The sequence below is a fragment of the Colias eurytheme genome, chromosome 6, assembly GCF_061535395.1.
Source record: "Colias eurytheme isolate Ceu_HAF_F1 chromosome 6, ilColEury1 Martin Lab GWU primary, whole genome shotgun sequence".
NCBI lineage: Eukaryota > Metazoa > Arthropoda > Insecta > Lepidoptera > Pieridae > Colias > Colias eurytheme.
Genome location: NC_142985.1, coordinates 13,742,198 through 13,767,326, shown reverse-complemented (window position 1 = coordinate 13,767,326; position 25,129 = coordinate 13,742,198). Strand labels below are relative to the sequence as shown.

The 25,129-nt window shown below is 35.4% G+C and overlaps 1 protein-coding gene across 1 annotated transcript in view; it reads right to left on the bottom strand.

The window, feature by feature from the left end:
• The window catches only part of LOC149908150 (cell adhesion molecule Dscam2-like), a 73,269-nt gene extending 67,510 nt beyond the window's left edge, over positions 1-5,759 (bottom strand). Inside the window, exon 1 of the mRNA XM_090102694.1 lies at positions 5,714-5,759. Within this exon, the coding sequence (XP_089958820.1) occupies positions 5,714-5,759 (46 nt within the window). The remainder of the gene's footprint in view (positions 1-5,713) is intronic.
• Positions 5,760-25,129: the final 19,370 nt, after the last annotated feature.

Here is a 25,129-nt window from a genome sequence, read left to right as displayed (position 1 = left end):
AGTACGGACAGCAACGCGATGGCAATATATTTAATGAAATGGTGTGGACTTAATGAACAGGATCGCGCTTAACAGGCGTAACAACGTTTTTAATTATGTCTCCCATCGCGATCGTTGTACGTAGCATTAAGTCCTAAGAGCTCTTAGTTAACATTAGTTAATTGGATGTGATGTGAGGGATACGGATAATTGCCGATGGCTGTTCAATTTATTGGATTCGAAACAATGAAACATAATATATTTTCGATTATTTAAATTAACCAACATTAAAAATATAAAAGCTTTATCGTGTGTCTTTAAGTTTGAATGCAATGTAGTTAAGATTAAAAACGTACCTATTGACACCTACCTAAGTATTTTTCAACACTAGAAAGTTATATTTTTTCATGAAAAATGCCATATTATCCCGGGTCGCCTTGGGCGAATTTATCGAAGTAAGTATAAATATATTTGGTTTCAATAAATCCAGCAGAGTGTTATATCAACGGTACTCGAAGCATCTTACAACACAAAGAGGTTTCCGTAATGAAACCCCGGAGTCCGGGAGCGATGTTACTCACTCATTTTAAACCGTTCAACTTCGTTCAATCTAAATGAAAACTTTTACGCATCGTGTTTTTATTTCATATTTTTGAAGTGAAAACTTCTTTAGCGGCGTTGGGTGTAAAATCTTAAACTCGCGTCAGGACACGTGGCCTGATCGAAAAAGCGTAAGATATGCTGCCGCTGATTTTTTGTAGATAATGGTGTGTTCTAAAAAAATGTAGTATATCATTTTGTTCTATCATTAATAGTTTTCGCAGCGCACGCGATGTAAGGTAGTTTTTTGATATTTTTTTCACACCTTGGATTACGTTATCGTAATTTTAGTAAGGATGCCTATTTTTTTTGAAAATGAAATATAGCCTATGTCACTCAGAAATGATGTAGCTTTCCAACAGTGAAAGAATTTTTCAAATCTGCCAAGTAGTTTCGGAGCCTATTCAATTCATACAAACAAACAAACAAACAAAAAATCAAACCTTTCCTCTTTATAATATTTGTATAGATGTATAGATGTATAGATTAAAATTTCTAATCAATACGTGATTTGAGAGGTTTAGAGATGAATAATCTCTGGGGTGTTTAGAATACACTTAGAATGTATATAAAATAAAATGTTGAAACACCGCTACTTAAAAAATAAAATTTGATTATATTCAAATAATGTTATTACACGATTACGTTTTTTGTAAATGAACATAAGAATATTCAATAAAGGAGAATGGCAAACTCCCATAGGACTCTGGGCCTGATCGTTACACTGATGATTTATAAAGGATTAAATAGATAAAAATATACAGATTCTATGAATATCTTATATATAAAATTCTCGTGTCACAATGTTAGTCTGCATACTCCTCCGAAACGGGTGGACCGATTCTCATGAAATTTTCTGTACATATCGGGTAAGTCTGAAAATCGGCCAACATCTATTTTTCATATGTACCACGGGCGAAGCCGGGGCGGACCGCTAGTAATAATTATAGATCTGTTCTATGGGATAGCAAAGATATTGGGGTGTAAAGTAACAAAAATAAAAGTTAGTTTGCTTGAGTTAAATGAATAGCACTGCCTTTTTCTAGGTCCAAGTAAGTTTATTTTCTATCTACATTGTCTAGCTAAAAAAAGGGAACAGTAGAACAGTCAGGTAATAGAAATATTGGATCCAACCATTGAGATAATATTACTAGAGATAAAATACGATAACATGGCGCGCCCCTCCAAATTACTGTTTCAATGTGTGTAGTGACATCCTTACGAAGGAGTTTGTATGTAGTTGTACGTATTCGTCTTTAGTACTTTACGTCCAGATTTGTTGGTCAACTAATCATAAGTTGCCGAGCGCCCAAGACAACGCACGTGTCGTTTTCATAGAATACGTCAGTGCAGCGCCATTACTAATAATAATGAGCGATTAGAGCGTGACTAGTCAAGCAACAAATCCGTGGATTTGTTTTTGTTTGACGGCCGTCTCATTACGCACACATGCGTTGTGAATCTTGGTGTGCGTCCACACTGAATGCGCGGTGGCGGCGGCCTAGGCGGGCGCGACGAGCGGGCGCTCGCGGTGGCCACACCGACGCGAGGGCTCAAGTAGCGGTTCGACTTTTTTCGGGTGTTGCAAACTTTGGACGATTTGCTATTTTTACTGGACAGTCCGATTTTGAGATGAGATCATTATAGAAGTTGTACACGAAATAAATAAAACAGAGGAATAACGAGTGAATCTTATATGAAGAATTGAGATTATACCCTACAAAATTACTGTGGTGTTTATAAGTGTTTTAGATTGAATCGCACTTATAAATAAAGAAGTTTCACTTCAACAATTAAGTATTTACCGCTATTTTACGAAAAACAATAAAGGATATAATATAAGAAGTCGAGCGACAAGACCGAACTGGTTTGATACCCCCGCCGTCCGCGCATTGTGTCGCTTGCTGACTAGGCCCGTTGTGTGGCCAGAACGCGCGGATAGGAGAGTTTGAAAACTACGCGCGCTGGCTCGCTCATTACCGTCGCACTAGGCTTCCGCCATAGTCATTTCAATGTGGACGCAAAGGCGCGTTTCATACGTTTGATATTTCGCGCCCGCCGTCGCAACCGTGCTAGGCTCGCAGTGTGGACCTGCACCAATGGTGCATTGTAAATACTTTCAAACGTTTTGAATTTTGGAGGGGCGCACCATGTTATCGTAGTTTATCTCTACGTATGTATATCTCAATGGATCCAACACATATTATTCAACACACATTTTAACTTACCAAAACATCAACAATCACTAGGTAGGTACATTTTTTATATCTTCATAAATGGATATATCAGGATTCGCTTTCATAATAAGACTAATCAATTCAAATAATATCTTTAGAGTAAAAATAGACGATTAAGGCAATTTTGAATATAACGTTACCAACGTTACTAAAACTTCACTCAAAAGTCAAACAACAAACATAACAAATCACTCATCACTGACACAAGTATAATTAATAATTTGACATTTATTAATGGCCAGCTACCTAAATAAAAATGTTATAATTAGTTGATTAAGTAAAACTTTTTCGTATGTTTTTATTTTATAGAATGACCTAAATAAATTAAGATTTGTGTTAAAAAAAAGTTAAGTTTTGCTTCTGATTTTTATACCATTTGAATTCAATAAAACTCAAAATGAAAAATAAACATTCATTCATATTAATCTATATATTTGACTATTTTACTCCTGACAACACTGACATCTCTGCTTGATAAGACCGGTAGTGAACGATTTATCTTTTTTTTTCAAAGATTTGTTTTCCAATAGAATCAGAAGTCAATATTTTACAAATAATTATTAAAATTAACAGAATGAATTTTAAATATATTATGATTTCTGTAACAATTAGGCGCAGTTTCGCCATTCTCCTTTATTAAATGAATTTTACTTTTACATGTATAATTGTATAGGCTTCACGTCAGAGCGCCACTCAGCGCACCGTGCGTCGCTCGTCGCGGAGCCGCGGCGGAACGCTGGCGGGCACAGAGACGCGCCGGTGTATCCATACACCTCGATGGAATTACATTTCTTTACAATTGCGTTACATAACAATAGACAACGCGAGCATTTCTGAATAAATTAATTCGCGGAATATGTCTAGAATTTTCCTGAATACCTATTGTATTGTGATAAAGGAATTAAATAAAAACTCTTAGTAATTGATAAGTTTTTACTTTGTTTTTAATAACGTAAATGGCTACTGATTAGTGTTTTAATTAGTATATCTTAATAAAAGTAAATTGATTTTTGACTTGTCGATACTTTTATAGAAGGTATATGTGGTATTTACTAATGTTCCTATATTGTTATTAATAATAATAATAATAAATACACTTTATTCAGCACCATGTAAATACACGTAAAAAAAGAAACAGACAATATGATTATAAAGATAAAAAGGCGGCCTTATCGCTACTAAGCGATTTCTACCAGGCAACCTATGGGTAGGATTTTTTATTATAAGAAAGAGGTGAAAACAATAGGTGGTGCAGCAATGAAAATGAATTTTATTCTGCAATGAATGTTATTCTCCGGTTTCATAACAATTTTTAGATTGACAGTTTGACATTAATATCGATATTCAAAAGATTTCATGCAAACTGTTCCCTTTTTTACGTCTGCACTTCTACTACTAATCTGACTACAGAACTATAGATATTAAACATGGGTGGTACGTTATTCCCATCGTCAGCGCATAACTATGTGCAGTGGAGATTATTGGCAGCCGACAGCTATATGATATCACGGGCAGCTAATTAACGATTCATGGTATTGTTGACCCGCGGCCGGCTGCAGACCTGATTAGATCGCAATAACGAGATTATCGCCCGCCTCGAGCCGAGGCGCTGATGCTCTTGTAATGTAAATTAGACGTTGCTTGGCTGCACGTAGGGCATTGTTCTTGGAGGAGCCTCTCTGTTGCCGGGCTCCTATGAATGTAAGCAATCTTGTGAGCATGCAATTTTGTAACTCGCCCTTTGCTACACGATACTATCTCAAATCCCATTTTCTAAAAGTGAGACAGCTGCTTCGCTTATTTTCTATGCAAATAACAATTGCGTTGAGTAAATAAAAAATAGGTATGTTTCAAATAGTAACTTTATTCAGACTTAACAGAGATATTTTACTTTGAAAGTGAAATATAATTATCACCACGTGAATGTAGCTCGTAGTGCGGGTGTAGCCGCAAGTCGTATCTACGGCGCTACGGTCGTAGCTGCGGTGCGACATCCGTAGCTTCGGGCCCTTAGCAATAAATACAGGTTCTACGTGGGAAGGTACGATTAATGCTACAGTATGTTATTGGAAAAGGGGTATGTACATGAATAGTGTTTGTTTTAAAATTCACTGGACTTTTTTAAGTTAAAAATAATTACACCTGCAGATCAATAATACGCATAAATAGGGTTTAATTGCAATAATTTATTTTATAAGATATCCAAATAATAATCAACCGAACTATTAAAAATATATTATTATGTCAACTTTTAGACCAATAACAGAAGCAACGTTCCAAAATTAGAAACATTAGAAGAACATCTTTATCCAGAAGATAGCAAAACTAAATAAGAAACAAAAGTTAGTACTGGTTCCCAATTAATGAGGTCATTAAAGGCCGCGACGCCGTAATGGGCGCTATATCACCGGCCGGAGCCCGCACAAAGGCTTTTCTTTCCAAATATATCCGTTAATTAAATCATAAATTACGTTCACATAATTGCATATGATGTTTACTGTTTTGCTTCGAATGTGTGTTGTTAGTGTTCGTTTACTCCAGAGGTAGACAAACGAGTACTTACTTAATTGAATTTTAATGAAATTGATCTGCATTACAATAGTTTGTGTTCTGTGTAGAAATAAGGTTTTTTATTGCGAGTGCGAGTGCGAGTGCGAGTTGAAACAATTACTCAACAGACAAGACAGACTCTTAAATGTATGTAGTTAGTTAAAACCCAGTTTCAATTTGCAGCATGTCATAAGCGGATATGAAAATGAATATTACGTTTCCATATTCAGTTTATACAATAAACATGAACACATTTCAGAACACATGAAAAGCGCCAGAGCGTCAGGAAACATGATAGTATTTGTAAGTTTAGAGGATAATAGAGTTCCCCCCCTCGTATGGCGTACTGTGAGCGTACTGCGGCCGTACAGCGTACTCCACGTTTGCATTCATACTTCCCCAACTTGCTCGCGAGAGAAAACAACTTACTTAATATGCGATGTGTGACAACAACACATCTCCTAGTTAAGACTTTTAAACGTAATGCTGGCGTTTAATTTCTAAATTGTAGCTGTGAGACATATACCAGTTATAACAATCTGGTAGCATATTAGATATGTGTGAAGTTAATTACATAGAGAGAGCTCTACGTAGAGCTTCTATCAAATAAATTTGTTTTTATTTCGCTTGTTTGAAGTTAAAAGTTCACCAAATATTTTTGTATCTATATAAGTTATAAATACTACTAAACAGAAAGAAAAAAATAACATTTAGTAATCGTAATAATCCTTGATTTAAGTTCAATTTAATTATTCATTTAATTGTTTAGGTTCTGAAAGTAACAATGTCTAATCTAAGAAACTGTCGTGAATATTGTTAGAAAAATATACACTACGTACTAGCAATTCTAACAAGAGTAGTTTTTTCTATTTTACTGGTGACATGCATTGTGTCCGCGTGACGGAGACGTTTCTAGCGACGTGGAAGTGATGCGCTTTGTCGCAATGTGACGCGAGTGCGGGGTGTGGGGTGCGGGGCGCGGGGGCGATGGGGTGCATCTCGCGGATGGCTGGAGAGGGTAAATAGGCGAGCATATGTTTATTCTTCGCGGGTAAATGATATGAGAAACTCAACGGTCCATAGACACTTCGTACGTACAAAAATACTGACATTTTGTAAATTTTGCATTGCTCTTATAGTGTATTTCTACTAGGATACGATGTTTTCTGAATTCGTACTGCCTGTTTTGGTACCTATACTATTTTATAGGCTAGAAGTTATCCTAAATTATTATTAATAGTCGTCGTTATACATATTATAGCACAAGTACAAAGAATAAGTATAATCAACAATACAATATGATATTCTGTATGAAACGTAAAAAGGAAATTAGGTACCGTTTTATTGAGTAGTGCATAATTAATATGAACAATTGCTTTCCTAATAAGAATAATAAATAATGAATTTAATTTAGTGCGCGGCAGGTGGCGCTCGGCGGGCTAATAACGTGACATTAAATACCGCTTGAGACGCGGCCATAATGTCGTCTGTCTTGGGGTTTATCGTTCTTTACGAGCGTTAACATTCATTTTTTATAAACCTGTATACAACAAAGATATTTTGAAGTTCTATGATACAGAATTATTTTTAATTGTTTATTATGTGTCTGTTAAGTGCGTGAAGTGATAGATCTCGCTCCGTCCGTATTAGATTCCATTATATTCATCTGAATCTACTAAGTATCTACTTATTGGAAAGAAAGGCGATGGTGAAATTTAAGGTGAAAATAATAGTTTAATCAATACCTTTCTTTGTATTTATATGTTTTTTTTTTCGGAATACTTGTAAAAGTGCTATTAAATAAGTGATCTTGTGAAATTTATTTCATTTTCAAAATGTAAGTTTGTCATTTACTTTACATTTGTAAGTTGTAATGTTTATTTCTTCAAAAATAAATCTGTTTCATAACTAAAATATTACAGAGAATCGAAATTGGAGTAGATTCGAACGTTATTGTGTAAAGGAGTTTATATGCAGCGCTTAATATATGAAGCCGCCGCTGCATGTCGCGGGAGCGCGTTCCCATAATAGAATCGCTGCGAGAGCTACTTCGCTGTACAAAGCGTATTATCATGGAACATTTTGTGCTCCATTCTGTGAAAAACTTAAGTGGATTTTACTTATTACTCCATGACTGGCTAATATAGATGTTAAGGGGAATTTCTGCGATGTTTGAGCTAAATTCATTAGACGAGCTTAACGAAATACTCCCATGAACTAAATTTAATTTTTTCAACAAAATAATCTTTACTTACTTTTGCATTTTTTTAACTAAAAGTAAAAAAAGCTACTATTTGTGGAATACCACGAGGTGTGTGACACGGGGATCAAATCCTCTAGGTGCAATACTTACATCTAAGCCCGGGGACAACATGTCCTTATAAATATAAAGATTATTATTGAAGTACCGCAGTCCTTGGCTGCTCATGCGAATGGATATAGGCAAGTGTTTCAAGTGAAACCCGTATCGATGTCGTTTCGTCGTGTATCGAGGAAAGGCAATAGTTGTTAGAGACATTGTGAAGAGCATTTCCGGCCAGTAACGAGATCCTGCGAAATGTGTATAAGTATACTTATCGAAAGTAACTGCTGATATATTATTTGAATGTAATTCTTTTGAATATAGTATAAAGTATGTTTAATGTGAATATTGTCTTTTATTAGTTAACTAGTGGCCCGCCCCGGCTTCGCCCGTGGTACATATTTAGTATCCTATATCCTTCTCCTGGCTCTAAACTACCTCCCTGCTAATATTCAGCTAAATCGGTTCAGCCGTTCTTGAGTTATAAGTGGAGTAACTAACACGACTTTCTTTTATATATTATGTACTAGCGGTCCGCCCCGGCTTCGCCCGTGGTACATGTTTACGTTTTCTCTACATAAAAACCATCCTCGTACTTCAAGGAATATAATAAAAAAAGAATTATCGAAATCGGTTCAGCCGTTCTCGAGTTATGCGCTTACCAACACATTTTGCGATTCATTTTTATATATAAGAAGATATAGATATTATCGTATTAATTTTCAATACCGAAATTAATAAGTTTTCGGACTGTTAATATTAATATTATTTAGTGCATAAGTAAGTATTATGTCGAGTTTTTCGTACAATGCAGTTGCCTATTGAGTGAAGAGAAGGCTTAGATAATTAAATTCTACATTATACCTACATAGTATTTTAATTTTCTTTGTTTTTAATATAAGTTTAAAGATTATAAAGTTCCAAAATACTCTTAAAAATTTAAACCTTATACAAAATTAATATAGGAAAGCAAATAGAAGTAAGTAGTAATAATATAAAAAACAGCATTTTACTTCACTAGCATAACATAGTATCTATAGAGGCCGGAGCAACGAGTACAGTACGAGTTCTCTTGAGCGCATCCAACGTCGAGCAGCTCGAATTTTCGATGACCGTAGGCTTTCCGATAGGCTCGATCCTCTGTCAGTGCGAAGAGACGTTGCGTCTCTCTGTATACTGTACAGAATCTACTATGGGGAGTGCTCTGAGGAATTGTTCCACCTACTACCAGCCGCACAGTTCCACCACCGGACCACACGCCGTAAAAATTTATTCCATCCACACCATCTGGATGGTTGGCGCTCCACCACTGTCCACTTCACCCGCAACTTCCTTCCGCGTACGGTGAAACTGTGGAACGATTTGCCACCTGCGGTGTTTCCGAACAACTACGACATTGGGGCCTTCAAGAAAAGAGCTTATTTGTCCATAAAAGGCCGGCAAAGCACCTGCAACACTTCCAGTGTTGCAAGTGTTTATGGGCGGTGGTGACCACTTACCATCAGGTGGCCCACCTGCCCCTCTGCTTGCTCTGACATAAAAAAAAAAACATATTTTTTAGATTGCAGCGTTTTAAAAATTTCGTTCTTCACAGAGGAGTCTTTATTAAGGTACAAAATTGATTACAGTGTAAAAACTAAAAGTAGAATTTTACGAGATCTGCTATTGAGCTTAATTATGTTATAGTAAAAGCGATTAACTGGTGAATTATCGGCTATACGATAACGTAATTAATATTAAGTTTACTACTGATAGAAAGAGTCTTTTAAGGGATTATGTGTAATCCCCGCGCGTAGTTAAAGCGTGTTAATATAATCGTTAGGCGCGGGTCAAACACAAGCGGCGCGGGCGCGGGCGTGCCATAAGCGCACCTCTTGAATCTGTTTTGCACCACGTCCTTCATAAACATTTTGTATGAAAGAATTTTGGACAGGCATCGAGACGGCACGCCACGGTTGTGCCACGGTTGCGCCGCCTTTCCAAAATTATTTCATACAAAATGCCAATAGCGCGCCCGATGCGCGCCGGAAGCGCGCACGCAGTGCGCCCGATGCGCGCCGCGCCGCTTGTATATGTCCCGCGCCTTACAGTGAGTATAATATCTCGTTAAACACGTATTAATTTGTAAGGGCTACACTAGTTCCGCTCTTTGCGTGTATATTAATGATATTATTCCACTTCACTGCCTGTACAAACGTACCAAGTAATGTGCTACAGGTGAAATTATTTACGCAAATACGAACCAAATTATAAGCGCCTTAAGAGCGAGACTGCTTTGAAGTTGTTTTCACGAATTACGCGGCATGCGTCGTGTGTTGCTAACGGTAATTTGAGCTGGGTGTTGTCAGTCATGTGTTTGGTGTTTCTTTTGTTTTACTAAGGGTTCATACGCACTATGCGGGTAGCCGCATTGCGGGTAGCCGTCCGGCTGACCGCAGGATGCGGTTCCGAATGCGGCCAGCCGGATTGCGGGCAGCCGCATTCATAACCGCAACGTGCGGTTGAAGAACCGTTGCGATTTGCGGTTATGTCAACCCATTTCAAAGATGGAAATGGAAGAATTTGCAGCTATTTACTACATTTACACACGTTACGTAAAGAAGAAAAGCAAAGAAAGAAGTACTGGGTGCATCCTTATTTGCAAAAACGAGACGAGAGCAAGCATTTTGCAACCATGTTCACACACTCACTGACTGAACCGCACAGTGCGTATAGCAACCGTCCGGCCGTCACTCGGGCCGCAGCTTTCCGAGCAACCGGAGCGGTCTGCGGGTAGCCGCATCGCAGTGCGCATAGAAATGAATATTACGTACATAATTGTGCTTGCGGTCAGCCGGACGGCTACCCGCATAGTGCGTATGAACCCTAAGAGCGTATACGCACTATGCGGGTAGCCGCATTGCGGGCAGCCGTCCGGCTGACCGCAAGCACAATAATGTACGTAATATTCATTTCTATGCGCACTGCGATGCGGCTACCGCAGACCGCACAGTGCGCATAGAAATGAATATTACGTACATAATTGTGCTTGCGGTCAGCCGGACGGCTACCCGCAATGCGGCTACCCGCATAGTGCGTATACGCTCTAACAATATGTATGTCTTTCGTCGATATTATGTATCTCTTGACGAAACTTTGAGATTGGGTTACATGATGTATTATCGACGTAAAATTAATTTACTAAGACTTCGTTGAATTTGTATAAATATCAAATTCGATCTCCTCGCTGAATAAATTTCATATTTTATAATCCAAGATTCGAGTTCCGTTCTTGATATAGTTATAAATACTGATGATATTCAATATCATGTGAAACAAAATTGAAACGGGAACAGATCGTCTCTATGAAATAAATTACGTAGAAATGAACTTAACATTTTTTATCTTTAATAAGAAACGAACAAATTGTTTATTCTGTCGTAATTTATCAAAGTATCTTCTCGTCTTGACTCAAGTCAAATGTTTATTCTACCTGTGCTTTCATTTAACTTATACATCATTCTGTACTCGCAATACTCACAACATTTACTTTTGTAATTCCTGTCTTTTTAATACAACATATTTTAACAATATTTTCTAGTTCTAATTTAAATAAAACCTAATAAGTTATTGGATTATAAAGGTATTCGGAATACATCATCTGTATTTAGCGGTTTCCTTCTACATTGTTACTTCCTATAACAACATCGTAGAAATCAATATAATATTGGAATATGTTACACTTACCTGGCGCTGTACACTTGAGATATACATTTGTGAGCAAGTCTGCAATATCCGCTCCGTTGAGGCAATGATACAATTGAATATAATATAACTCGTGTGATTTCATTCGATGAGCTTATCATTATCAGTTAAAATCTTAATTTGAATACTAATTATTATTACTGGTATCGTGTAGCCACGGTCAACAAAATATGTGATTAACACAGATGCTGTCTGAGGATGCTTTTATTTCATCTATAATATTATACACATGTACGATTGTTAGCATGGGATTATGATCATCATCCAAAACATTTTTGTCAACGTTTTATGAATATAATAATACTGTTGTGTTTCGTACGAAGAGAAGATTAGTCTTTTGTTTATATATTTTTCATACATTAAACAATATGCCTGTAATCATATAAGCAGAAATAGCATAAAAGAATAATTTGGAAAATCCAAAAGTGCACGCCTCATAATTTTTTTTTAATAAATATTTATTAATTATTATTTTTGTTTATTTAATAACAATTAAACCACATCGAATCAGACCCTGAAAAATGAAAGGGTTCTATTCCTGAGCATACTCAAGCGTAAGAGAAAAAAAAAAGACTTGATTAGTAAAGTATTTCGGTCGCTATCGTGTTAACAAGAAAAAGGATCCGCACATACAGACACACGGACGTCCAAGACAGAACTTTTTTAAACTGTTTTTTAACTAGTTTAAATAACAAAAATGACATCAAAAATATCATGAACGTTAAAAATAGTGTTTTTTCTTAATATGTGTGTGTATGTATTATCTTACAAGTGCAATGTATGATACATAAAGACATTTTAAGTTTGAAAAATCAGATGTTTTGCGCGAAGTGACAGTAGTACCCACCTCAACGCTTCGCTTATGAGGCGTGCAAAACTTAGCCAAACTACAAACAAAAGTTGAAAAATTATCTTTCACATCCACTGAAACGTAACTGAATATTAAACAAACAAGAACTAAAATGTTTCATAATTTCATTTTTATGGCGAAAAAGCTCTCGTTTTCCGAAAAGCATAGAGTAAGCAAACCCGTGGGCCGTACAACTGTCTGCAGGAAATGAGAAAACTTGTGCGCCACAATTATTTATAGCTCGACCTTCGGCGCCATCTTGGATTTCGCACCGACATTATCATCTCCTGAACTTTGTTCATAACCCGCGTGTAATGCTTGTACAGCGATGAAATAAAACAATACAAATGATATTATGCAAATGGTGGTAATAGATGTTCCGCTTTCTATTAAGTTATTCTCTTCTTGTTATGTTTCTTTTAGAATTTGATTGTTGGAATGATGAGTTTTGCACAAATAACAGATGTGACATGTGTGTGTGAAATATATGTGTTTGTACATTATGATAGAAACAAATTTATTATCATTTAGGCTCTAAATTATAACAATTTTATTATTTAAAGTAATAAATTTTCTCTGATCACGTTAAAAACATATTACACGCTACAATGCAACATGTTCTAAAAAATGTGTAGTATATTTGTAAAATTCAAGCGAATAAATAAAGCGATACAGTCCGAACGATGCGGTCCTCCAATTATTTTCAATATAACTGCCCGCGGCTCCCGCCCGCTCCACCCGCCCCGCCCGCCCCGCTCCCCGCGCTGCCTTCTGTATACTGGATACAAGTTTTGCCGTTTCACCAACTTTTTGAGAGTTACTATACAGTATTCACTCTTCTGTTTTAAGCATATGAAATAAAAATATATTTCATGAAATAAAAATTGTTATTGCCCGAATTACGATTAAAGAAAGAGCGATCGAGCGAGCGAGCGAGCTCATATGTACGCCTGAATTACAAAAGTCTAATAAATTTTGTATTTATTAATAGATTCTTTATTGTTAAGTATTTTATAAAAAGGCATAGTTTAATTTTGGCCGGAAATAAGAACTTTAATAAAGATAAATATGCTATGGAAATGAGTGAAAATATGAAAAACCATTAGTTTATACAGAAAATCAATATATTATGGTCCTACTAGCTAGCTAGCTCAGAGGAATTGTAGCTACAATTCCTCTGAGTTTCCCTGAAGAAAAAATAAACTAGTTACACTAAACCAGGTCAAGTGCAACAGATTCTCGGAAATTTTGTTTCCAGGAAGTATTTATGATATATTCTATTTCTGCTTTTGAGTACACATCGATAACTTGCCCACTTGCAATTCTAAAACTACTCTCTAAAATACTCTGGTATTTAATCGCATTGCAACTTTTTGAACTGTATCTACAAACTTATTAAAATACCTATTGTAGCGAAACAACTTTTGAATTGCGCACTTGAAATGTTTTTGCAATGGTTTGGCGAGGGTACTTCGTGTTTCAAAGAAATAATAACAATTTCCTTCTTCCATATCCATTACCACCACTTATCGATAATAATAATACTATATAGAATTGGTAACAGGATGTTGAGCCGCCACCTTATCCTGTACAGGTCACCTGAAGTGTGTGGGGACTTTCAGGTATACCGTAAAGTGTCACTCGGAAGATTTTTTTCGATCTTACTCCGGTCCTGTACGGGTAAAAAATACCGCACAGGTCTACTCCCACACGCGTGACTGTTAACCTGCGCAGGTATACCTGTACGGTGTACATGTATGACCTTTATGGCTTACATAACATGACACATATTTGTGAGATTAATATGAGATAATAATAATGATACTATAATTTATATGTATTGTTATTGCCATCTCGAGCTCGTTCCTTCATGATTATTAATGGATATATATATTTTTCATTCAATTTTTAAACAGGCTCGTGTTTTAACCAAAATAATACAATCTATGCCAGAGAGATCTTCGAATATTCACAATGATTTTCAGGAATCTGAAACAAATAGGCTAAAGTATTATCCACCATCAAATTAGAAGGGGGAAAATCTAGACACGAATAATATGCTTCGCTACAAGTAACATTAAAAGATCACGCAATGTTCTACACTCAAATTGGAGTATAGAAAAGGATAAGTACTCAAATTAGCAGCAGCTCGGTCCTCACACGCTACGTAATTGCGAGTAACGCGCTACGCCGCTACGCCGCCCCACTACGCCGCTCGCTACGGCCTACGTCGCCCGCCGACTGGAGTGCGCACTCGCATGGAGAGCACACCCACTTATTATAACCGGAACTGAAAACATGTTGAGTGTCGGATTAAAGTATGGTATGCGACTGGTTGTTGTCTGAATTCAGTTTGTTAAAAATTAAAATATAAATATTATATCTTCAGATAAGAGTAGATAAGAGTAAGAGTATTATATTGTGTAATTGTTAAGTTACTTCCTTTTTACTTATAAACTTCAAAATTTAATGTCGTAAATTTTAATTTTTTTAATAAATAATGCTAATTACTAGTTAATGAAATTAATAAGATTCCATTTTCTATAAGGCCATGAAAGAAAAAAAACACTTATTTATTTTGCAATTGCGATTAAAGAAAAAAAATATTTCATTAAAAATAAATGAATAGCTTAAAATTTTGAAATGTTGTCAATTGAGTAAGATGTATTTTATTACTGCTATTTTGTCAAATTGGATCGATGTGCAACAGAGTACATGATAAAATACACATTCTGAAAATATTAAATTTTGGTGGAGGTAAAGTGGATGTGTTCGCATTCGTGGGCAGAAATACGGCTTGTAATCAATAAAGAATAAACAACGTGAAATGATTGCGTACATTCAACAAATAAATAAAACGGAACACGTATGTACAAAGTGAAATAAAGTTAGCTCAATTCCAAGCCTGAACGTAGCCAGGAGCACTCATCACATGGAATGTAAATTAAATAGACCCGTCCTTGGGAATAAACGATGTGAAAGTTGGATAGTGGGCAGAGACCGCACACCCCAACTTTTAATTAGCAAAAACCCAATTAGACGCCGGAACTCGAACCCGCGACCCTTGCCCACCCGCACCGAGTTGGTGTCGTAAAAAGACAATATCACGGGACCCACTCGTCGTATGGTATTCCTCCTCGATATTGTATTCGCAATCCCTTACACAATATGGAGTAAGAATACCGGGGTATTAATAAACAGGTTAAAATTTAAATGCACGTTTTAAAGACATTTCCGTGGAAACAAATTGTGACGTTCATTGTTTTCATTGTTATGGAGAAAAGTATCCGGTGATACCTTCCTCCATAGCATCCATCAACCTAACTTAATATATTATAACAAAAAAACTACTAAAAATTTATAATATTTACCAATGATCTATCTTTTCTTAGAGATATTTTCTTAAATCGCAAAGAATAAAATTACAAAGCGATTTTAGCAACGAAAAAAAGTAAAGCAGAAGTCATCAAGACAAAAGTTTATTAATTTTCCAACATTGTTTAAAAAGGAGACTATTCTGTAAAAGAAACTCGTAGATTTAAGGCCAAATTTAATTTGGTCGCGACGTCGTCGGAGGCCGTAATAAGACCTCCTGCCTCCTCGCTTCCTGAGTGCGTTTACATGTGCGATCCGATATAATATCGTAAGGCAGCTTGACCAGAAAATTTTATGTAAAAATTAATAACAATTAACAAAAAATTTTTGATGAAATTGAAGATGAAAATCTATGAAGAGTTATCTTGTAAGAACTACAGAACAGTTCTTGATATAATTTTTACCATTTATATTATGATATTACTAGCGACCCGCCCCGGCTTCGCACGGGTGCAATGCTGATACTAAATACACTACAGAAAAACTGTGAACGTTGTACAATATAAAAACATAGCGGCCCGCTCCGGCTTCACGGGTATAAAATAGATCCCAACAAAAACATAAATGTAAAAATTGGAGCCAAGTTCAACCGTCGACTTGCCGAAAAAAGAATTGAGATCTAAATGTGTGCCAAGTTCTGTAGACAGTCCAGAAATTTATTTACTAAGATGTATAAAATTCTTAGGTGAACTGAAAACTCAATTGTTTTATTTTCCCTTATAGAACAATGTTTATTCAAAATATGATTTTTTTTTTAATTTTAATAAAAGAATTATTTACACATAGCAAACAACTAATGACCTACTGAACCTCATAATTTAACCAGGCTAGTTTTTAGGTACTGTTTATCTATATAATATCTTCTCAAATTGCTGATATTGAACGTTATTATTTTAGAAACTTGTAAAAACTAGCCAAGTCAAATTATGAGGTTCAGTAGGTCATTAGTTGTTTGCTATGTGTAAATAATTCTTTTATTAAAATTAAAAAAAAATCATATTTTGAATAAACATTGTTCTATAAGGGAAAATAAAACAATTGAGTTTTCAGTTCACCTAAGAATTTTATACATCTTAGTAAATAAATTTCTGGACTGTCTACAGAACTTGGCACACATTTAGATCTCAATTCTTTTTTCGGCAAGTCGACGGTTGAACTTGGCTCCAATTTTTACATTTATGTTTTTGTTGGGATATCATTACTTTTTGTACAGAAAATTACTTTGCAAATTTGATTTAATTTATGTATTTAATGCTTTTTATAAACGATTTTTTTTTTTATTTTTTCTTGCGTTTTCGCTGTATGGTTTTTTTAACATTATTTTCTATATTTTCCTGTACGTTAGAAATGTCAGCGCGCATTGCCCATTCATTATCTGCAATTTTTTTAACTCGTTTTCTGCTTATGCTAAGTCTAGCTAAGTCAGGACGACGATACATCGTCCGCAAGCGATTGTACTCCACTATAGCGCTCTCTTGTGCTTTAATTTGACTGGGATCTAAATTTAGAATATGTACCACTGCGAAGATGTATAGAAACTAGTTGGCTGCTCCCCTGCGTTACCGGGTAGGCTACTTCCAAATAGTTATACGTAAACCACAAAATAACATAAGCCCGAAGGCATCTATCTATTATAAGTTATAAGAAAAACGGGAGTTTTAGCCATTATTGAACTGTTACCGCCTTCACCGCGTGGAGGTACTCCCAGCTTATGTTATTATTATGGTATTTTTTAAAACAGACAAATAATCGCTACAAAACGAAGCTAAGTATTGGTAATGTTGTTCTTACATGTTTCTACATACAAGATGTAATAGAGGTGAAATATGATTTTTCATTTCTCCTACTCGGAAAGTAGTGTTGTTTTGATCTGATTAATGAGTAGAAAATGCTGCTTTCAGCTGTAAAGAGTTTTATGTAATAAAACTAATTTAAGAAATGACATGATTTTCTAAACAGCCAGTGTGAATTTAACGCCTTTGATTAATATAATCAAAGTTTAACGCATACTTCTTTAAGCCGCGAGTGCCGCGTAACTAGGTACGCGGCGAGCGGCGAGTTCCATATTTAAAATTTAAAATGTGTGTAAATCAAAGCGCGTCAAAATCTATCCCAGGAGTTAAGAGAAACAAAGATGTTTTTTTGTGAATTATTTATTAAAAATCCACAAACATAAGCAATCAATAAACATTTATTAATTAGTAATATATTCATAATAATACACCAATTGTTAATAATTATATTGCATTAATTAATCTTACACACGTCAAGATGAAGAATAGGTATTAATTAACAATAAAAATATATTATTTAAAAACTTTTGTATAACTGTTCAGGCTATTGCCTAAGTTTAGTATCTAGATTCTTACTTGGTTACATCTACTATCTTTCAGTGCAAGTCCTATCAAAATCGGTCCAGCCGTTCCAGATAAAAAGGGCAAAGTTTGAAAAAAGCGTGTGTGCCGAGCACACGTGTCAGAAGTAAAACTTCTTTGGCAAGATGCAAAGATCGTCGTAGAAGAATCGTCGCCTTACTCCATGACGTGACGGAAGAAATCATGCAATCGAAGTAATCTGCCCTAGCGATACTAGCGCGAGTGAGTGTGATGTCAGAGGCGCATCGAATCCACAGATGTTTCGCGCTAAAATATGTAAACTTCAATAATCTATATCTCAGTCATTTATTGATGGATTTCAATTTTTTTTTCTGCCACTGATTAGTTTTGATCTATATTTTAACACTATTATGGTGAATATAATATTTTCTATTTTTATAAACTTTTCCATTTTTCCATACAAACAAAATTAATGTCATTGAAAAAAAAATTAAAAACAGATAAATTCAGTATTTTCTGATTTTTTCCTTTGTACACTCACTATAACCTAGTTGATTACAAAATTTGAACTTTCTAGGTCATCTGGAAGTGGGTTAGGTTTTGTATATGTCTATAAGTCAGTCAGTCTTAAAAATTGCGATTTTTGGACATTAATATCTACGCAACTGTTTAATCTATATTTATGAAATTTAAGGTTCTTGTTTATCTCGAGGTCCTCTTGATATGTACCAAATTTGGTTTATTTAACTTAAATAGTTTTCGAGTTATAAGGGGGTGAAAAGTGGCTCGAAATGGTTCGTGTAAATATACACACGGCCGCTGCTCGCCAGTTCTCTTCGCTTGAACTTGGCTTGACACGCTGCCGCGTGTCTAGATAACCGGGCGGCCAGTCGGTACTCACCGCAAACGCTACGTCCCGCAATTTTTAAATCTGTAATATCTTCGAAAATATTCACTTAAATCATACGGTGTAAAGGGCCATATAGATCTATATTAAATGAACAATGTATTCAATGTATTTAATTGGTTAAGGATTAATGCTGTATTGGTTAAAATCGCATCGAAAATTAGCCATTATTTGTCGTAAAAAGTAAATGACAAAAAAAAGTTATTGTGGGTTACCCATAAGAGATAGACACATACCATCGCGGACTTTTCTATAGACCTTTTCAATGTGTATATTACTTAGTACATTATTTTGATAAAACTCGTAGGGTTCAGCCTGCGTTTGCAATGTAAGCGGAAAAAATGTAATTATTTACGACATCACATTAGAAACCTGAAAAATAACAGTACTTCTCCACTATTTAATGGATGTTATACATATAAACCTTTCTCTTGAATCACTCTATCTATTAAAAAACCGCATCAAAATCCGTTGCGTAGTTTCAAAGATTTAAGCGTACAAAGGGACATAGGGACATAGGGACATAGAGACAGGGAAAGCGACTTTGTTTTATACTTTGTAGTGATGTAAAATTACAATGTAATAGGTATTAATATGATGATTTTAAAAGAGCAACTACGGAGTTTCTTGCCGGTTCCTCTCCGTAGAAACTGCTTTCTGAATCGGTGGTAATTGGTGAAACTATGTTATTCTGTTTATGAATAAATGTTTGAGTTTAAGTTTGAGAGGACATCGGTCAATTGTTTTTTATAAACGTACTGATTTAATTCCTCTTGTTTGTATATATAATATCATTGATTTAATTCCTGTAGAAATTGCTATATATTTTAACTTAATCAAAAAAGTGGAAACAGTTAATATTCATATTGTATTTTAATTTCTTATTAATTAACTTCAAGTATGTCCCAGACATGTCAAAAATAAAACTAATAGTGTGTACAGCAGCAGAAATATTAAAATGATGGCATCATAATATCGTCCACATGTAGTTTGGTATAGATCGGCTCCGACACATAGAGGCCGGAGACAGCTAATTAACTAGAACATTCCTCTCGACAGGCAATTTGTTTTGTTTAATTGGATATTAAATTAATTTGCAAGTTATCATTGTTGTCTCTCGTCATATTCACTTTGAACCGTGAACCCGCTCTAGTCATGTCTGGCTGAAATGGATATTGTGGTTTGTAGTCATCTATATATACATCTATGCTCATTGTTGGATTCCTTAACAGTAACTTGTGCATACTTATCGGACATTTAGAAGGAAGTTTAATGCTTCAATTATTTTTTTGCAGTTAACAATTACTATTAACTTGAAGAGGAATAAATGGAATTGCTTTCATCTTCTCACATAAAAAATATCACAAACACATACCTACATAATACAAACCTAAGCTACGTTATACTCCACATGAGCCACGTACATACGTGAATTATAAAAAACTCATATTTGGGACAAGGGTGAGCAATAATTTCCAAAAGACATCAAGCGTTAAACAGTTACATAATAAGTCATTGGACCTTTTATGACCGGTATATAAGAATAAGAATTAGCAAGGAAGGCCAATCGCACAGTCACACGAGAGGAAGTCTCATAAATCTATCTCGACGCAATAACTCCAAGCCAGCCTCGCTCCACTTCGCTCGAGAGCCGTACTGGAGTCAGACTAAAAGCTAGATCGCTAAGTATTTGCTTTCTAAACATTGGCAGTAAATCTCCAATATTATTTAAAGTGTTTTCTATTGAATTTAGTTTTGTGAAATAAACGTATTCAAAAAATATTATTACACATTGTATTGTTTTATGATCACTTCGATGACCTTACGCTAAGGGTCTTGGCAAGTACACTTCACCTCTACGCTCTTGTAAATCTATTTTATTTTGAGATAAAATTAAATATAATATACAAATTTCACTCCTTTTTTCAGCTATACGTTATAATGATTTTCAGGTCAACAAATCTAATTTGGTGACCTGAAAATAATTTTTCGGTCCCTGGAGCCCAGAGATAGATATGACATACGTTTTGCATAATTTAATTCCCGTCTCCCTTTGAATACTTTAAAAGTTAATTTGACTTTTAAATCAGAACTTCTATTTGCAAATTGCAGTTTATTGAAATACAATTATTCGGTTTTATAATGTTTCGTATTTTGGAAATCTTTAGTAAAATACTCCTTCGGGTCTCATATTTTCTATAATCTCCGTCTATGGACATTTGACATTCTTAATATGTTGCAGATACTTTGCCGGTCGTAAGGGATTTTTTAGCTCATTTCTTAAATATGCTATTCATCGATTTATACTTTCTATAGGTGGACAATACAATTGAAAGTAATCGTTCTTAGATAGTCAATTCTTAGTAAGGATGATATATATTATTGTGGCTAGCAGTATCGTATCGAACCAGAGGCTAAGAGCTGCCCGCGCTGGCCCTATCCGCTTTCACGCTTCACGGCGCGCTGGACTACCCACTCGAACGTGAAATAGACAAACACGCACACTGCAATCTCAACCCTGTATCCTTCTCCACAAGGACTGATATCCAACGATAGCTTTTAGAAAACTTTTACTGGCTACATGGTCATGAAATGTAAGGAAATGATTCATGTTACGATTCTATCATATCGTCTGACGTCTATTGGAGCTTCAAATATTCGGTATTAAGTAGAATTATGTTATAGAATATACAAGGAGATTTATTCAAGTAGATTTTCGATGCCGAAAATAGAAAAGCACTTAAGAAACTCCGTCGTAATTTATCTAATTTTCAAACAGGAAAACAACTCTTGTACTATATTGAAATAATGGGTTCGCAAAAATATAAAAACTATACATATTGCAGAGAATAAATTAATATAACACACAGCTCATATCAAAAGCATTTTTATTTACATGTTTTTCATACAAACTTTAATTGCATGTTTGCATAATTATTGATCAGTATCCCAGTTACAGGCTAGGAGCCCGTAAACCGCGCCGTAAAACCGAGCTGACGTGTGGTGTGCGACCAGCGGCAATATTGAGATAACTTATAAATGCACGCGACTGCTTCGGGAAACATACGTCTTAATGAACTCTAGGCTCCCTTGACGGGTCCATGTTTTGGTTCGATTTTGCCTGTGGCCTTGCCTTCCAGATTGGGTATTTTATTCTATTAAATGTGACTTCAAATTTATTTTGTAGGTACTCATTCTGACATTAAATTCCATTATTTTGTGTATTGTCTCTATAATTAAATTATTGTAAAATAGAAACAAGCTTTTATTTTCAGGTGGCTTCGTCAAAAGGTCATTCATATTGATAATTTGATGATGCTTGTGTGAAGGTGAAGTAACTAGGTAATGGTAATTTTTTCTTCAACACCGCCGACATTGAATTGATAATGCATTAAAATGTACATTTACAACCTAAACTTAAAAACTTAACCTTATTTATGCCAAAAGTTTCAGCCAGCACAGCTCAGCGGAACGGCAGATTCCTCATGCACAGATGCATCCTGTAAAAATCACTGCATTAGCACGTGACCGGAGTCAGCAACAACCTGACAAATGCGCTGAGATACATCTTTATAACCCGCAATTTACTTTATTCCAGGAATAGCATTTTGTTTCATGTTACAAACAGATTACGTGTAAACTCTATTGCATTCAGTTGAAGTTGAACTCCTATAGTCCTATGTATTCGTATATCAACTATGGTGTAATTTGAATTGATCGTCAAAGCGTTTGTATTAAGTTGGTATTAAGGTTACGATAACTGTGTTGATAGTTCCAAATAAAAATAATATTAAGGAACGGGTTTAATCCTTTTATCGTACACTATTTGTCATTTAAACGGACAGATAAGCTAAATAGAACTTATCTAGAATTTGTGAAACTGGCCTTAATTTTAGAAATTAATTGCAGACGGATTAAAATGTGTAATTTATCACGAGCCCTTGAGATTAGTTTGAAATATTTCAATAAATTTCTGTTTAATACGTCACAATTTCATAAATGTTTTATGTTCGATAATAAATTCAATGCAGATTATTAACAAGTACAACTATGAACGTAAAGTAACGAACAGCGACTTGGTGTGTATGTACTATGTATTTAGAAAAAAAAAATGGTTAAATAAAATTTCAAAAATCATTCAAATTCTGTACTATTTGGTGAGGCAAATAATTTAAATTAATCCAAATCGAAATCTTAATCTCCTTAATTGGATAACTAGCGTGGTTAGTGGAGTCCTTTCCCGTAAGTCTCGATAATCGCGCTACAGATCTGCCCCGAGTCGCCCAATATAAACGCTGACTGTATTCAGGTCGCCGGTGTGGCCACAGCCTTGGTGTAGAGCGTAGCGAATACTGGAAAATAGTCTAAATATTTTATAAACATACTGAAAGCACTTGCTTTGTATTCTAACTTAGACTAAATAAAAGTCATTCTCTATCAACATCTAAGAGCTATTACGCACTGTCGACCAGTCGCCGGCGACTCAGTTTCTCGGCGACCAAAACAGAGAAACTAGGGGCAGGAAACCAAGCCGAGCGACAGTGTTATAAGTACATTCGTGCAGAATCCGGTCATACAAGAGTCGCTACGACAGTTGCTTGCAGTGCGAACGCTCCCATTTGAAGCCGTGCTTCTATTGGTCGCCGGCGACCGCCAGTCGCCTGTGCGTCGCCACAACGCGGCGAGTCGCCGAGTCGCCGGGACGACTGACGACTCAGTGCGCAAGCCCCTATTTAAACTATAGTAAGTCACAGTCGCCGGCGACTGAGTCGCCAGCGACTGGTCGACAGTGCGTAATAGCTCTTAGTGGAGGTATAGTCAACTCGGTACTCAAAATACATCGTACACATTATTTATCATATTGTGAATTTTAAAGTTCTATATGTAGAATTATATTATTTACCTTTAAAGTGCAATGAGAAATTAGCATATTTATCACCCAATGCAGTCGCTCCTGCAGTCGCCTCGCTCGCCACCGTGGCCGCAACCCCTCCGTAGTTTTATCGGAGATACTTATCGAGCCTGTATCTGCCCAGCTTTGAGCTCGCCCTCGACGGTGGAGTGGTGTCGAACAACCGACACTGCAACTCAAATATTTTAGCGAGTTTCAAGAGGGCTCCATTTTGTTTCAATCTGTATTTTTATCTACGCTTACTGGAAATATTTAAAGGTGTCATACTACAAAAGAATAATGTTTTTGTAATTAAATTCGATATTATGTTGTATTACACCACCGAAGTAAAAATAAGTGACAAAGTGATATATATTAATAACAAAGTAGGTATAACGTATTAATATGAATTCAAACTGATTTACCTTTATTAGACAATTTTAATACTGATAATAATTTAGATATTCGTCGACGTGTTCCGAATTACTATTTATGAGTTAGTTTATCTATTCTCCTCGTGTTTAGAATGAGATAGGAGTCTTAATTATTTACTTATAATATTTTTATTGTAATTGTTCTAATTTAGGTCATGTAACGAGAGATCCCATTGAATGAGAAAGATGAGCCATTGATGTGTCAATATTACCCTTCTAGCATGATGAAGGTTGACCTAGAACTGGTCTAACTTTGTCTAAATATCTATAAGCGAGATAAGAGCCGAGCTAATGGGACATTCGATGGTCTGTCAATAGCGCCTGAAAGCGTACTCCTTTACAGAAATGTTCATCAAATATTATAATGATAAAATAAAGTATACACACAGTAAAATTTCACAGTTGTATTGAAATGAATGAATGATTACAATGAATTGATACATAACTTCCAACAATATGCTCGTAATAATGTTATTTTTGTCAATTGGGAATTAATTAAACTATTGGGCATTATAAAATTAGTTCAATCAATTTTTTTAAATCGACAGGTAAATATTTGTAGCATATTTTTGGGCCCAATTAATCGACTCTCGATCGATCGAACGTCTCATAAAGTGAAGTCTTTCTATTTAAGATTTCTCAACATTTCCTTATATTTACTTGTTTATTACAATATCATTCGTTTTTCGTTTTTATAATAGTTCATTCTTTAATAACTTTTGCAACTTATATGAATGAACCGTTAACACAATCAATTATACCACGTTAAAAATAAATATCACTACATAGTATAAAACAAAGTCGCATTTTCTGTCCCTATTTCCCTATGTCCCTATGTCCATTTGTACGCTTAAATCTTTGAAACTACGCAACGGATTTTGATGCGGTTTTTTTTAATAGATAGAGTGATTCAAGAGGAAGGTT